This window comes from Mirounga angustirostris, unplaced genomic scaffold (genome assembly GCF_029215605.1).
Source record: "Mirounga angustirostris isolate CCGP_5_RB_7025 unplaced genomic scaffold, mMirAng1.0.hap1 SCAF_13, whole genome shotgun sequence".
Lineage (NCBI taxonomy): Eukaryota > Metazoa > Chordata > Mammalia > Carnivora > Phocidae > Mirounga > Mirounga angustirostris.
The window spans coordinates 39,096,256-39,113,110 of NW_026991721.1; the positions used below are offsets into that span (position 1 = coordinate 39,096,256).

Sequence of the window (16,855 nt, forward strand, 5' to 3'; positions counted from 1 at the left end):
GAAAATGTGAACAACACAGAAAAGAACACCCATGCCTGGCCCTCAGAGCGGGTTCGCTTCCCCGGGGGCCTCGAGGACCCCACTCCGGACCCCCACTGCCCACCCTGGCCCTCTATCCCGAACAACTCAGTCAGCCCGTGTGGAGGGCCCCTGCCCACACCCCGTCTGTCCCCTCTGCCCGCTCCTGGCACCCTCCCTCCCCCGCGGACTACCGCCACTCCCAGCAGCCACTGCAGCCCGGCTGGGGAAGGTGGAAGGCCAGGGCGGGGGGCGCTGCACACTCAGCTGCTCAGGGGAGAATCTCCCTTCAGAGACGACCCAGAGGCTGCAGGGTCGCTCCTGGGGAGCCCAGATAGCACTTTCCCTGGGACTTCACGGCTGCACTCCATGCCAGTGGGCAAAAAGTGGGTCTGGCCCCCAACCCTCCCCCGTGCCAGCACCCTGCTCACCTATGGTGGGACCCCACAGCCCTGGACGCAGCCACAGAGGACCAACCCATATCACAGGAGCAGAGATGGACAAGACACACACGTGGATGGACATGGCAGGACAGAGGGAGCAGTCCTAGCTGTCCAGAGCAGGTGGTCTAGGGCCCCCACTCTAGATGGGGGAGGGAGACCCTTTCTGGGAGATAAGCAGCTTCTCCTGGGCCATCAGCCCCAGGCAGCCCCTGACTGTGGGGTGCCCTCCCGGCATCCCCCTAGGAGGCTCTGCAACCCCCACAGGACAAATCCCCCAACCATGGAGGCCATGCCAGCCATACAGAGGAGACCAGATCATCCCTCACAGACACACAGACCTGAGGCTTCAGGACAGACCAAGAGGTGGCGGTGAGGGACAGTGTTGCTGATACGACTGGGAGGCCTTATTTGAGTCCTGGGGGTCTGGCCCTGAGGGGTGAGGGGTAGGGGATACCCCAGAGCCTAGCAGGCTACATCTAGCCTTAAACCAGATTCTCAAAGTGGAATTGGAAAACCCAGATTTTGTTGAGGGCACCTGCCTGTCCTTGGGGTGGAGCAAGGCTGGAAAGGCCTTGGGGGCTGTGTCTTACCTCTCCCAATTCTCGCAGGGTCAGATCTCCGCACACATTTGCCGTCCTCACCTCTGGCTTCCCCCCCCCCAATCACAGACACCCCCGTACCCATCTAGGTATGTGGCTGTAAGCAGAGAAGGAAGCGAATGGGAAGGGACTCCGTGATGCAGAGATGGAGGTCCCTTAAGGACCACACCCCTTGGTGATAGATCATCTGGGTCTCACACACCAGCTTTTGGAAGGAGAAGTGTTCTGGTGAGAGAGGAGGCTCAGAGGGGTCTGGGAGCCAAGGTGGACAGGGCTGGATGGCAGGACAGCACCTCCAGGGCAAGTACTTGGGAAGGGAGGGAGGGCAGACTGGGGGGTTGGGGAGAGAAAGGCAGGAAGGTCTGGGCATCTGGGCTCCTGAGGGCATGCTTGGGAGGCCCCCAAATCCCACCTCAGCCAGAGACTGCCCGAGCTCAGAGCTCTCTGGGTCCCTGAGATCTGGGGCCAGGGGCTAGGAGGCTCCTGGGAGCAGGGCTGCCATGGCTGGGGGGCCCACGGCGTCCACCAGGAAGTGAAAGGGCTTCGCAGGTCTGCTGCAGCACGGGAAGAGGGCTGTGTGCCTGGGACCAGCTGGTGTGCACGTTAGAACACACATGTCTGTACTTGTCATACGTGCACACAGGCGTGTGCGTGTGTGTGTGCGTGTGTGTGCATGTGTGTGCCCTCAGCACATGGAGAATACTGGCATTTTCTAGGGGTACAGAAGAATCTGCGCCTGACAGGAGTGAACTGGGGGTCCTTGGTAGGCCGGCCTGGGCACCCAAGCTCGGGGCACTGATCTGATAGATCCACTGTTGGGAGAGGATGTAACAGAAGGACCAAGTTGCGCCATGGTGATGTCACCCAGCTTTGAGCTCTTCCTGCTGGGACCTGGAGTGATGGTGGGGGCTAGGCCAGCCCAGACCCTCCCCAGAGCCCCAGGAACTTTCCGTGCCATGATGGTGGCTCCTGAGGTCAAACGTCCACCTAATCCAAAGCAGAGAGGTGGGGCGGGAGCTTTCCACTGGCGTGTGCTTCCCCTGCTGAACAGGAGCCATGTCTTGGCCAAGGGGCCCAGCCCTACTTCAGGCCCCCTGTTCCAGCCTCGGAGACCCTTGCCCACCCCCTGACCCAGCCCAGGACACTAACCACACTCTTCTTGAGTGCCTCCAGGAATCCAGGAAGTGGGGAGGGGTATGGGACCAGATGAAGGGGCAGGAGAGCTCCCACGGGCAGAGAAGTGGGTCTCGGGGGTTCTGTGCTAGGCAGCACTGGTGTGGAATGAAGCCAGATCGGGAGCAGGACGGGGCGGTGGGCGCATCAACAGGAAAAAATCACTCATCTGCTGGGTGAGGCCACCCAAACCGAGGGAAACTTGCTCATCCAGGGCTGACCTGGGCACGGGGACGTCCTCCATAGACTAAATGCTACCTGTCACTCACTCAGCCTCCCTCACCCCAGCACCTCTTAGCTCAGTGTTGCCATTCTTCTCTGGGTCGTTCATTTCCTTGAAATCCCTGTGTCCACAGAATAAGTCGATGGTATTCCATGGGTAGAGGTAGACTATGGGCTTTATATCTTCGGACCAGAGCCCCGTGATCAACTTTATGTGCTATGTGCAGGTTCTCATAAAACTGAGATAGTCCCATAACAAACCACTAGCCATGGAATATGAGAATATATCCCACAGTGACTAGTATTGTTTCGTGGCCCCCCTCCCCCCCGGCCCCCCACTGAATTCACGGGAATGTGGCTGCACACTGGTCTGGATGTCGCGTATTGCTGCTGCAGTCCCTACTGCCGGACGTGGGGAGGACCCTCGGTGGGAGGCGGCTGCTCGTCTGTAGTGCTTTCGTCTAAGCTGCCGGGGTGGTGGCCCCCTCTCGTCCTTTGTTCACCAGCCACTTCCATCAGAAGGCCACCGGAACCTCCCACTCGACCATCAACCCAAACAGACAACGTGAAAGCTAGAGTCGCTCCAACAGGTTCCTAAAGATAAATGCTAAACTCGAGAGTGGCGGTAGAAGATGAGTTGGTGCGGCATGCTATGGGGTAAGTAAGCTTGTGACGGAGGGCTACGGGCGTCTCCTAGGACGCACCCGGAGCTAGGCAGCCGGAATCAGAGCAGGAGTTCTACTCAGCTGTGGAGACAGGCTCTGTTGGGGCTGAGAATCCTTGCTACTGCCTTGCAGGGACGCTCCTGCCCGATCCCAGGCACCAGCTGTGCTCTCTGCACAGCCTGAAGGGAGCCAAGGAAAGACCACATCGGAAGCTGTCTGGCATTTCCGAATGACACCCACCCCTGCCCTGCCCCGGCCCCGGGACAGTGGCCCGAGTCAGAGACTCACGCTTGCCTCCTGCCCACCGAGCAGCGGCCCCCTGGGCTCCTGCTAAGAGAGTCCTCAGCAACCTCGCGGGCCACGTCGTCTCTTCCGAACCTCACGAGACCAGCGCGCCAACCTCCTTACCCAGGGCCACCAGTGAGGTTCCTCCAGCAGGCTCTCGCCTTGTGAATTTGGCTGCCCAGCATCTCCCTGGGCCCCCGGGCTCCACACCTTGAGACTGAGTGCGGGGTCCCGGGTTGCCCACGGAACTAAGGAAGCAGTCTGACTGAATCTGGAATCATCGCTACGGGGGGCGGAGGTGAAAGGTCAGATCGACATGCCTCTAAGAGGTTTCCTACCTGCTCTGTTAATTTCTAAAATTTCTTCCTGGGCCAGCGGGCATGTGTCACTCTGAGTACTGTGGTGTGGAGAGTTTACGACAGATTTACAATAATTGGGAGATCCCAGCTGCGGTGGCCGTGGAATATGCTTCTTTTTTTTCTTTGGTAGTTTCTGCTTAGCCATGGCTAAGGAGTAATACATCCCAAAATTGTTCACGATGACGGGCACAGGCATGGCGATGGTCAGCACGCCCGCCAGCGCACACAGTGCTCCCACCAGCATGCCGGACCACGTCTGCGGGTACATATCTCCGTAGCCCAGCGTCGTCATGGTGACCACGGCCCACCAGAAGCCGATGGGGATGTTCTTAAAGTGTGTGTGCTCACTGGCGCTGGGATCATTGGGCTGTGCCCCTATCCTCTCGGCATAGTAGATCATGGTGGCGAAGATCAGGACGCCCAGGGCCAGGAAGATGATAAGCAGCAAGAACTCATTGGTGCTGGCGCGAAGAGTGTGGCCCAGAACCCGCAGGCCCACAAAGTGGCGGGTCAGCTTGAAGATGCGCAGGATGCGCACGAAGCGGACGACGCGCAGGAAGCCCAGGACGTCCTTGGCGGCCTTAGAGGACAGGCCGCTTAGGCCCACCTCCAAGTAGAAGGGGAGGATGGCCACAAAGTCAATGATGTTGAGCGAGTTCTTGATGAACTCTACCTTGTTGGGGCAGAAGACGACACGCATGAGGAACTCGAAGGTGAACCAGACCACACAGACGCCCTCGATGTAGGTGAGGAAGGCCTCCGTCTCTGCTTCCCGGTAGTAGCGCACTTGCGTGCCATTCCGAACATTCTCGATCTCTGTCTTGTTCACGATGGGGTTGAAGCGCTCGTGGGTCTCCAGGCAGAAGGTGGTGATGGAGACCAGGATGAAGAAGAGGGAGGCAAAGGCCACATACTGTGGAGGAGAAACACAGTGTCAGAGGCAGGCCCTCCCATGCAGAGCAAAGCAACCTGGGGTACCTTGGCGTTGGGTCCAGCCGGAGGCCAGGCCAGGGGAAGGTGCCTGCTCAGCAGCCCCTCCAACATGGGCCAATCTGATGGGCCACCTTTGCCTCCTCAGAGCACCGAGTTAGGAGGCTCAGGGAGGTAAGAAGTTGCGGCAGAGATTGCTTTATTTTCACAAATGCCTTTCCTTTCCTCCTGGATGCACAGCTCGACTCCATCTGCCAGGCCTCCTTGGGGTTAGGTGGGGTCACGTGACTGAGTTCATGGCCAGTGGACAGTGCATGAAAGGGGCGTGTGCTAATGACAGGCCTGGCGCTTAGAACTTTTCTACCCCATCTTCTAGGCCCTCTGTCCTCCCCCAGCTGCCAGTTACATGCTGATGCCCTGGGGGCCAGCAGGGCCCCCACAAGGATGTAGCCTCAGTCCCTGAAAAGAAAGATACCCACTAAGTACCTGAGTGGGAAATCAACTACTGATGTGGTAAGTCGCTGTGATTTGGGGGTGACTTAGTAAAGCACTTAGCCCACTCTGAGTAATAAAAGCGACCTCGCCTGCTGAGGCTGAAGGTGGCAAAGGAATGAGAAGGGGCAACGATGGTGGAATCTGGCCCCTCAGTGGCCACATGGTCCAGCCCTCCTCTTCCTACCACAGTCCATTCATGCTCTTTTTCAGGAATGTGTACCTCATTGATGAACCTCATTGACGAACCTCATTGAGAACCTCTTTCGGGTTCTCTCAAGTTTAGAACTGCAAAAGATAGATAACTGCCCCAAGGCCTTAGACACCTTTTATAACCCCCACCCCGTCCTCCTAGGAGCTCCACCACCAGCGTGGAGGTGAGTTCCCCATTCTTGGAGGTACTGAAATAGAGGCTAAATGTTCATTTGTCAATGATACTGTGTTGCAGGTTCAGCATCAGAAGGAGAATTGGACTGGGGCTCCTCAAAAGCACCAAAACCACAGGATCTGCTTCTCTCCTGCCGGGTAGGGGAGTGGGTGGGAGGGAGGAAGGAGTTGCTGGAGGGCTGGGGCTTTCCAAACATATGTGGCTGCCTCCTCCTCTCAGACCCCATCAGTAAGAAGGAAATGGCCAGGATGACCCAGCCTGTCCAGAACCACCTGAGCCCCTGGAGAAAGGTTCAGGAGCTCCTTTGGTTTGGTTTGGTTGCCCCATCTGATGACCCTGGGCTTCTCTAGCCCCCAGCAGACCTCAGTCCACGAGGAAAGAGAAGTGAGCAGCTGTCTGTCCTGCTAGACTAAATTCCAGGCAAGGCCTCTTCTTACAGCCTGGGTCCCCCAGAGCTCTAGAAGAACCCCAGCCAGTCAGTTCTCCTCCAGGAGTCCAGTTGGTCATCCCTGCTTGCATGTTCCCACAGTTCCCCCCGCCTCTGGGGCCCTTTCTCCCAGGCTGTGCTAGACAGACAATGTCCAGAGGAAGGCCATCTTCTGGAAGCAGCCCCAGACTACAGTCAGGATTGGGTGGCCCCTGTGCTCTCCAGAGCTGCCCCCACGGAGAACTTCAAGGAGGGCCAAGGCCCTGCCCTGTATCCACAAGAGGCCCTGCCCTGTATCCACAAGCAATTCTGTAGTCTGCACAGATGCATCCCCCCCGCCTCGTGGTGGTAGTCGGTGCGGGGACAGCATTGGAGTCCAAGAACAGCCCTGTCTGGGTTGACCATAGCCATGGGGCCTGGCACCTAACCTGGCATGGATCTAGAAACCAAGAACTACGTGGACCTTTCAAGGAACATTCTGGGTTGGAGGAAGGGGAGAGAAAAGGGGAAGAGACAAAGACAGCATTTTAGAATGTCAGAGTAAGAGAAGCCTTTAGATATTATCTGGTCCAAGACACTACATGCTACAGATGGGAAGCCTGAGGCCCCCAAACAGGAACAAGTCTCCCTGCATTATGCTATGCTCATAGTCACTGTACGCTCTTCAAAAATTTTCTCCTAGACTACTATCAAGTATGATCTCTATGCATCCTTCCTTCCATCCACTGATCACTCATCGATCCCTCCTTCTTCCCTTTCTCCCTTCCTCCCATCCTCCCTCTCTCCCATCCTCCCTTTCATCCTCATATTCATTACTCCTTCTTCCCTCCTCCCTCCCTCCACTCCTTCCTTTCTTTGTTCCTCTCTCCCTCCCTCCCCCTTCCCATCCATCATGCATGCATTCATTCCTCCCTTCCCTCTTCTCTTGTCCTTCCCTCCTTCCTCCCTCCTTTCCTTCTTCCCTTTCTTCCTTCCACCTGCCTGCCCATCCATCCATCCATCCATCTATCCATCCAACCATCCATCCTTTCTTCCTTCCACTCTTTACAGCCACCAGGTTACGGTCAGCAGAGCGGACTAAAGCCTCAGCCTTGAGGAGCCCCCTGCCCCGCTGAGGGTAAAGGACACACGCAAAGACAAGTCCAATGCAGTGGACTGAAAAGAGAAGTTCCCTCAGCCCTGTGAAGTAGGTGGGGTTTGGACAAGGTGGGGCAGGGTAGGGACTAAGCCAGGTCTTCCAACTCCAGAAACAGCGCTCCAAGGGTCCAGATAGTGCGGACCTGGGTCACCCCAGAAGTGCACCAGGAAAGCAAAGTGGAAGCAACCACGAGAGGCCACCACCTCTGACCCACATTTATCCAGCTCCAGAGCTCCTTCCATCACCAGAGTGGCCAAAGCTCCTGGAGCTAAAAACATTCCAAAATGCTGGGTATTTGCCTCCAGGTTTCCTCTGGAGGGCCCCGTCTTAGGGCTTGGCATTCACCAAATCCCAAAGGGTAGGTCCTGCCCCTGCTCTGGACTTTGTGAGAAAGGAGAAGAACATGCACAGCATGAGTGTCCCAGAAATGCGGAGAGAGGAATGCATCCCCGGGCTCCCCATCCTGGCCAATGGCAGGAGGCATGAGGCACCTCCTCTCCTCATTGCCCCATCAGCCATGGCATCCCCCTCCTAAGCCCTCCCCCATCTATCCTTCTCTGTCCCCTCTGCTCACACGTGACCCTCTCTCAATAGGACCACTGCCATCAAAGCTAGCAGGCTTCAGGCTTAGAGTCTCAGCTGCCAGTCCAGTCTTCATACAGCTACCAGAGGGAGCGATCCATTGGCGTCCCAGCTCTCTGCCCAGGCCCCCTGACCACACTGCCCACAGAGACACAGGAGACGCTCTGTGCCTGGCCTCCCTGACTTCCGAGAGCTCTCTCCCTACCCGCACCCAACATTCTTGCCACATGCAACTCTCGACCATTTCTGACCCCCGCCCCCGTCTCCCCCATCTCCGTGTCTTTGTACCTCTGGAAAAACCCATTCATCCCTCAGGACCCCACTAAGTATCCCAATTCCTGGGACCCTTTCTCCAGGTGAGGCTCCTCTTAGAGCTGAGGCCCTAACGAGGCAGCAAATGAAGGGACCCCCCAAGAAGTCTCTAAACTCACCCCCAAGGAGGCAGCAAGCCTGTCTCCAACGCCGGATCATTAGCTCTTGGGGAGGCTCATGGGAACAGCCCCGACAGGGCAGAGCTCTCACCCCACCTGCCCCTCTCACAGGCCAGTCCTGAAAGGAAAACTGAGGCCCTGAAAGAGGGCAGCTCTTATACAATTAGGGTAGGAAAAAGTATTGGTTCTCAGCAATCAATGGAACATCCTGTCTGGGCCCCAGTGCCCAGGGTGTTGGCGGCGGGGGGCGGGGGTGGGGGTGGGGGTGTGGCAGCCGCAGCCCAGCCCAGAGCCAGGCACTAGGACTCCTTTCCCGGGAGGAGGCGAGGGAAAGCGGAAGCCAGGTGGGCTGCCCAGCCTCAGCTCCCCGGGCACCTGCTGGCCTTGCCTCTGCTGCCGGTAGGCCTGGTCCTCCGTCACAGGCCAGGCCCCGGCAACATCCGGGCCCTGAGGAGGGCTCCTAGGAGGGCTGTGGAGGCAGAAGCCCCTGGCTTGCTCAGACTGCCACATTCTCCTATGCCCAGAGACCGGCAGGCCTGCCAAAGCAAGAGCTCACCTCCAGCTGAGTCCCAGCTCCCTTTGGTCCATCCGCAGGGAAGCTGAGCACAGGAAGGAGAGAGCAGGAAGCTACCAAAGCTCAGGACCCACTCTGCACCTTTAGGCCTCTCACTGACCTAGTGAGACAGTGGTCCTACCCTATTGTGCCAAAAAGGAAACCCAGGTACAGAGATGTCAGGGACTAAACCAAGCCACGTCTCCCAGGACTGGAGGGGCTGTAGGGCCCACGTGAGCTCTCTGCCTCCCAATCCTCCGTCACCCAGAGACCACGGACACACACAACTACCCAGAGCACACACCCCCTACCTAAGCGCATATGCTGCATGAGCAGCCCGACACACTACAGCCCAGGGTCCTGACCACACATCCAGAGATGACACAGGGGCCCATGGATTGTACGGAAACACACACACGCGGTCCACACCCCTGCAGTCCTCGTGCACGCACACCCGGAGCTCGCGGATGACACGGCAGCCATCACCGCATAGCACACTCACTACGGATACAACAGAACCCAGGCACGGCCACCGGCTAGCCCCTCTTCTGCCCACCTCACCCCTGCAGGTGTGGCTGACTCAGCGTCTGCCTCTCCCACAGGAGAGCAGCTCCAGCCCGCCCCCCTCTGCCTCCTTGGCCTTCCCCAACGCCCTCAGCCTGCCTCCCCACGGCGACGGTGTCAGCGCCTGGATTTCCAGCCCCTGGGTATGCCCCTCAGCCCCCAGCGTCCTGACTTCCTGCCCCCCACCCCCAGCCAGGCCTTGTCTCCTTTCCCTAGCCCACCCCAGCAGCAGCTTTGCCCCCCACACCCAGGATCCAGGCCGCTGTAAGGCCAGTGTCTCCTGGGATGCTGGCTTGCCAGGGGAGGAAGAGGGGCACAAAGGGAGTTTTGCCTGGCAGCCCAGGGACAGGGACAGTTGTCCCCTAGCCTGGTCACCTCAGAGGCCACCCAGTGAAATTTCAAGACAACACAGGCAAGATCGCCTGATAATGCAGCATAAACCCAAGCTGGTAGTCCTGGCTTTTTTTTTTTTTCCCCAGAACCAAATCACAAACTGTGAAAGACCCACCAATTGTGTTCTAGAAAGTGGTAGCCATGGCAACAGAACGAGGCATCCCATTTCTATGGTAACCAGGGTGGTGAGGCTGTTGGCTGTAAAGTCAGACAAACCTACCAAAGATCTGTTGACTTAAGAAGATGTTTTATAAATCACCAAGTTATTTTTATGGTAACCCCACCCCTGAAACCATAAATCAGAAAAGCAATTTACTATCTATTAAAATGACCAGTATGTGCTATGACTTCCATTTATGAATTATGTATGCCACAGTCATCTGTAGAAAATTGTGCTTGCCTTTCAGAATTGTTCAGGGGTTTGCGGTGGGGATCTGCGTTCTTGCAGTCTGGCGTTCCAGGAACAAGGCGATGGTTGTAATGTGGTGCACAGACCACCATTCAGGTCTGGTGCTCACGTGCTGTGTGACCTTGGCAAGTCACTTCCCTTCTCTGGGCCGCAGATTCATCACTGGTACACTGAGGGCCGGCCGTGGTCCCTTCTGAGGATTCTGAGACCAGGCAAGGCTGCAGGCGGTGCGGCCAATCACGGGAGCCCTGGCTGCTGTCCAGGCCCCGAGCCCCCTGAGGCTTCAGGTCAGTTTTGTCGCCTAATTAAATCTGCCCAGCGGGGGTATACAGCGTTTGAGTTAATCCATGCGGAGTCAGTGAGGCAGAGCAGGCGGGATGGCCAACTGGCCTAAATAAATTGTCGGTCAAGTTGAGTTTGGAAACTGAATTACACGCGTCTGGACTTCCTTGGGCGGGGCAGGCCCGCAGCATGCTGGGCTGGCTGAGGGCTGCAAGGGGGCGACTGGGGAGGGCGCTCTTTGGAGTCTAGTCCCTTTTTGGCCCGCCAATAAATGTGAGGCCCTGGGCAGTCCGTCCTGGCATCTGTGTCCCTGTCCCTGTTCCTTTTCACTAGTCCTTTCCCCTTGGCACCCAGCTCAGGGAGCAGGGGGTGGGGGAGCTCCCCATGAGGCTACACGGAGGGTGTGAGTGGAAGTGGGTGAGAGTTTGTGCAGAGGACATAACATGGCTGAGCGGGTACCTGTTTGGGCAAGTCGGGGTTTGGGGGAGAATACTGGGGGAGGGGGAGAGATGTGTAAATGCGGAGTGGGTGTATGCTTGGTGAAGATGTGTCACCTGATTATGTGGCCTGACTCCAGGCACGTGTGAAAGGCTTGTGTGTGGTTCCTGCAGGCGGTAAAAGTATGTGTGTGTGTGCACAAGCGTGTGTGTATTAGGACACCCATGAGGTGTGGTGTGTGTGCTTGTATGTGGATAAGGACATGCATGGGCTGTGATGTGTGCGGCTGTGTGTAAGGACAGGTATGGGATAGTACGGGGCTGGGACATGCATGAGCCGTCTCCTAGGGGACTCGGGGTCTGGCTAGGCACCCCGGACACGTGTTCTCTGAGGTGAGACCCAGCCCAGGGCCATGAGGCTTTTCCATGACAGAGATGGTCATTCACACACTAGCCTGGGGTGTGCTCCTTTCTCTGGAACTGTCTCTGACTAAGAGAAAAGGCAGGGGTAGGGAAAAGGCCACAGGCAGGCAGGGCTGTGTTCAGGTCAGAATCCCCTCATCCCACCACATCAACCCGCTCAGTCCAGGGACCCAGCCTGGGCAGTGGGGGAACCAAGGCCAAGAAAGGCAGTGCCCAAGCCTCCAGCCCTCCAGAGAGATGCTTCCTTGAATCCCCTCATGACCCTAGACCTAGGCCATATCCAGAAAGGGCCACCCTGACAGCTAGGCTGGCGACTTTTGAGGTGGCAGAGGTCCCCGTGCTGCTTTCCTTCCAGGATGCACACTTTTTTTTCACATTTTGGAAATGAAAATATGTCATAAAATGTACACATCCTTAAAATACTCTATCTTACCACATCCCCAGTTGTGCTATTTGTCAACTCATGTCATGTCTTAGAACGATGGGACCTTAGACTTGCAAAAACATGGTCATTAGAAACCCAGAACACCAGGGAAGAGGAGGCCCTCAAAGGTTTCTGGCCTAAAAGCTGCCCCCTGTGGCAGGAATGGAGAAATGGAGGCACAGCATGGGAAAAGATCTGCCCAAGGTCTCGGAGCTCTCAAGGTAGAGCGGAGATGAGAGTGTCAGTACTGGGCTGCAGCCTGGAGCTTTTGTCTTCACAGCCTCTGAGCCTTTGCTTGAGATGCCCTCCCAGGCCTCTCTGCTCCCCAGGCCCCGCCTGCCATCCAGACCCCAGGTCAAAAGGAGGAAGTGGCCATAACAGAAATGACAGGATCTTGAAGTCAGGATCAACCCGTTTGAGGCCTGGCTTGGCTGGTGACCTTGGACAAGACACTGCCCCTTTCTGAGCCTTCGCTCTTGGATAGGAGGGGGTGGGGGACATTCCCTGCCCGCCCCTGGGAGTGGTGATAAATGAAATAATACAGAAAACAAGAAGGAGGTGTTCAAACACACCACTTTGGTCCCCACACAAATCCTCCACCTCTGGCCCTCATGGGTTCCATCACAACAAAGTGCTGAGGATCAGAGCCTCTCAGACGTAGAAAAGTGAAGAATCTTACAGTCGTGACGCAGGAACCACTGAGTTGGGAGGCACCTGAGGGACTGAGGTGGACATGTCCCCACATATGAACACAGTATGACTGCCCTTCCAAGAGCTACCCATGCGGCATGAATGAGGCTGGGTCCACGCGCCCACGTAGGCCTGGCTGAGCAGCACTGGGACCAGTCTGCCCAACCGGGGCCAGCCCTCGTCCTGGAGGACGCAGGGAGGAGTGTCCCCTGAAAGCCCCTTCTGGATGAAGCACCAAGGAGAACTTACTTGGTGGTGGCCAAAGCCAGACCCCTTGGAAGGGCGGTGGGGAAGCAGGAAGTAAGAAGCCCTCCCTGGAGGCATTTGGTGGGGCACGAAGGGGGCAGGAGTGGACTGAAGCCGGCGTGATGGAGAGGATGGAGGTGGAGCACACTGGGGGAGAGTAACTCAGTGGGAGACACAAATGCAGAGTCCTTGGCCCCATGCTCAGAGACGGGTTCTGCAGGTGTGGGTGGGACCAGAAACTGACCTTCAACTTGGGCCCTCCGTGGCTCTGATGCCTCCAGCCCCATCCTTGCACTGGGGATCCGTGGGGCCAGATGAGACCCAAGTGCCAGGCAGCTCAATGCATAATGAAGCTCATGAGCCTGGGACACCCTGGAGGCTGGGAAGCCGGCAGCATGGCAGAAGGTGAAGAAGAGTCTGTGCTTGGCTTCAGAGACTTTGAGTTTGAGTCCCAGCTCTGCCTTTGGCTGTCTGACTGCAGCTGGCAAGTGACTTCTGGGAGTCTCAGCCCCATCATTTCTCAAGTGGGGACTATAACAGTAAGAATAATACAGCCCGGGAAGTCAGATGCTACTGGAGGTCCTGGAGGAAAAGGCCAGGTGTCTAGGGTTTCCCCAAATCCAAGGCAGAATCCTGGGGTAGGGAGACACCTCAAGACTGCCAGTTCCCTTGCACACTGAGATTCCAGGAGTCGGGCCAAGGCTTCCTTCCACAAAAATCTAAACACAGCATTTTCCCCCCTGAATTATTGGGCGGGGTCGTTGCAAGGAGTAGCAGCAAAAGCTAACGAGAGAAACGTGTTCAATTCCAGGTCTTTCCCCCTAATGTGTTCTGCTCCTGCCAGCACTTGTCTGCTAACAGACAGGGAGCAAATGAGAGCCTCGTGAGAGCCAACGGCACGGACTTCAGAGCCTGTTTCCCGGGGCCACAGACCAAGGCAAAGCCATGTCCGAGACCCAGCTCTCGGGTCTCCCGCCGGTGAGGGACTCTCCTCAGGGTAGTGGTGACTTCACATGCCCACCTCCTCATGGCTATCCACGTGAGCCCCTGCCGTGGGGCTGGGAGCAAATGAGGCTTGGTGGGAAAGGACACCCAAGGTCCTACAGTGAGCGGGGTGGCAGCCAGAGGTCCTGGCGTTCCAGCCTAACTCCAGTAATAAGACGCCAGGTTCCCGGTCTTGAGGGGGCCCTGCCTCCTGCGATTTCCATGCATCGGGTCATTTAAACCTCATGCCAGTCCAGGAGGAAGTTCGACTGGTATCACTTTTCAGACAAGGAGGCTAAGGTTTGCAGAGGTGGAGAATCTTGCCCAAGCATGCGGAGGTCCTCAGCGGTGCCATCAGTCCCGCCTTGCTTCAAAGTCCCACACTTCAGGCCTCCTGGGGGCCCCCTAAACAGCCAGGCAGGATATGCACAGTGCAAGTCAGCCTTGCTGTGCCCGAGAGCCAGACCTGACCGCTCCAGCCTGGTGTGAACCTTAGTCAGCCCCAAGGAAGTACGCAGGCCTGCATGCCTTAGGGGAGTGGGGCCGTGCTGTCCTCGAGTGCCCCTCGAGTCCCCCCACACCAAGAAGGCTGGCTGTCAGGGCCCCACAGGGAGCCGACATCCCACCCACTCCTGTGACCTGAGAGTCCCTCCAGGAGACCGGAGGACACATATCCTCACCCATTAGCATGTTAAACTCGGAGAAATACCAGTATTCCATGCCGGAAATTGTTCTATTTCAGGGTTTAGAACTGTGTTTCACTACGTGTCTTTTCTGTTCGTGAACGATGAGGTATGAAACCCTTCAGAGTTCCTCTTTTGCCCTGGCTGCCAGGGAGCTCAGTGACATTTGGTGCTCAAGTCTGAGCTCATCTTTCATCTGGGTGCGGGGTATTGCTATTTCTTCTCTTTATCATACCACTCCCGGGTTTCCCTTTTTTCTTTATTTCTAAGGATTCTGTTGTAGGTGTGTCTTATGGGCCTCAAACCTTTCGGTGCCACAGATCAGAATAAGAACTATGTGACTGAGGCTCCCAGATAAGGAAGTGAGTAGGAAGGCACCCCATCTAGGAGATCTAGGCCTCCCATGTGGGCAATTCAGTAACCCCTCTGCAGTAATCCTGAGGCAAATGTGTCTGTTGGTGACCACCAGTGATGGGGACCTCCCAAGGCCACTCATCCTGTCTTTGGACAGCTCTAGAGATATGCATTTATTTTCTGTTTAAGTCAGCCTCCCTGCCTTTCTCCCAGCGATCCCAGTTCTGCCCTCTGGGGTCACCAGAATATACCTGCTCTTCTTCCCTGTGACAGCCCTGCCCACACTTGCAGGTGGTCCTCAAGACCCACCTCTGAGCCATCCCTCCTGCAAACCAGGCTTTCCTTGGCCTCCACCACATTCCCTCTCCTGGGCCAGCTCCCTTGTTTCAGAGCCTAATTTGGTTAAGCACTCACTGTGTGTGGCTAAATGGATCACACACTTTACCCTTTTTGATTCCCACAACCACCTTGGTGGCAGGAGTATTTAGCTTTGTTGAGCCCCATTGTGCTCTGCTATGAAGTAATAATGATCACCATTACAAACATGATCTCATTTATCCTTAAAAACTTCTCTGAGGCAGACGTCATTACCGCCATTTTGCAGATTAAAAAATTGAAGCTCTGAGTGGTAAAGACGTATGCCAAAAACCAAAACCCACAGAGCTTGAAAGGGATAGGCAGAAACCAGGTCTTTCTGACTCTAAAACCACCATGCCCCAGGGCTTCCAGTTATAAATCTCTTTCACTTCCATCCAGGTAGCCTGGGGGGAGGACATTAGTCTTCCCATTATGATGACATTGGGGACAGCTGTCTACACTTTACAACACAACTTCACGTTTTGAATCACATATGAATACCACACACACACACACACACACACACACACACACACACACCCTAACAGCTGGGCCATCAGCAGGACAGTCTTGTTTGCCCCCATTAGACAGATGAGAAAACTGAGGTCCCCAGCTCCATCACATACCCACTAGGAATCTAATGGGAAATTGCTCCCAGGGCCCACTTGTGTTTTTGCATCAAGTTAGTGGTCTTGATTCCCACCAGGGTATGCATGTGTGTATACATATGTATGTGCTGGGGGGAGGGGAATAAAAAGATGGCCCCAAGAGGGACAGCTCGGGGGGGGCAGTAGATGCAATGCAGGTGGGACCACAGTTGACTGCCAACCTGCTCTCTCTCCAGTGAATATTTATGCCTTATCCCAGAGCTGGGCCGGGCACTGAGCACAGAGTGAGCAAAACAGTCCTAACCTCTGGCAGGGGAGGCTGACATTTATCAAATAACCATACAAGAAAATGTGTACCTATATGAGGTGATAAGGCTTTGAGGGGAAAGCGCAAGGCATTTGATGGGCCTTTAACAACAAGTCTTGGGGTTACAGTGGTTTCCAGGAGGAAGTGATAATTGTGCAGAGGTTGGAAGGATGGGTAAGAATCAATGAGGGAAATACAGGTCATAGGGAAGAGCAATTTAGGCAGAAAGAACAGGAACAGTTCCCAGCCCTCACATCCCTTGACCATCAGCAGCATCTGAGATGGCTGATCACCCCCTCCTTCTTGTCACACTCCCAGGCTCCCACTGTCTCTTGATTTTCTTCCTACCTCCCCGACTGCTCCTTCTTGATGTCCTTTGCCCACCTCTTCTCCATGCCTCGAATGATCAGGCTGCCCCAGAACCTTGGTCTTCTTCCCCATCTACATGCATTCCCTTAGCGATTCACCTAGTTTCCGGGCTTAAATACCATCACCCATTCAACTATCACTGAACCCTCCCAAATGTCTACCTGCTGCTCAGCCCTTCTCCGGAACTCAGGACTTTGGCGTCCAACTCCTTAGCATCTCCAGGTGGAGGTCCGATAGCACTCTCCCCAACTCGACGTGTCACCTGAGCTCCCGCACAGCCCCCACTGCCCATAGCCTCTCCAGCGCATGAGGCCGCACCTCCATCCTTCTGGATGTTCTTGCCCCAGACCTTGACAACTCTCTTTCTGCCACAACTCACATTGAATCCGTAAGGAAAGCCCACTGACTAAGCTTGAAACAAATCCAGAGTTTGACCCACCTGCCCAGCACCACCGTGACTACCTCTGTCCCTGGCAGGATCATTCATTTCCGCCTCGATTATGGTAAGAGCCCCTCCGCTGGTCTCCCGGCTGCCACTATTCCTGGTGCTTGAGAACTATTTTCAAACAGAGCAGCGAGATGAGCCTTTTCCCATATAAATCTGATGGTGTCATTTCTCT

General features: G+C 55.9%; 1 protein-coding gene across 1 annotated transcript in view; it reads right to left on the minus strand.

Moving 5' to 3' along the window:
- KCNC1 (potassium voltage-gated channel subfamily C member 1) overlaps nt 1–16,855 on the minus strand; it is a 42,385-nt gene that overhangs the window by 6,501 nt on the left and 19,029 nt on the right. The window contains exon 2 of the mRNA XM_064576780.1: nt 3,744–4,677. Coding sequence (XP_064432850.1) covers nt 3,744–4,677 — 934 coding nt within the window. The remainder of the gene's footprint in view (nt 1–3,743; nt 4,678–16,855) is intronic.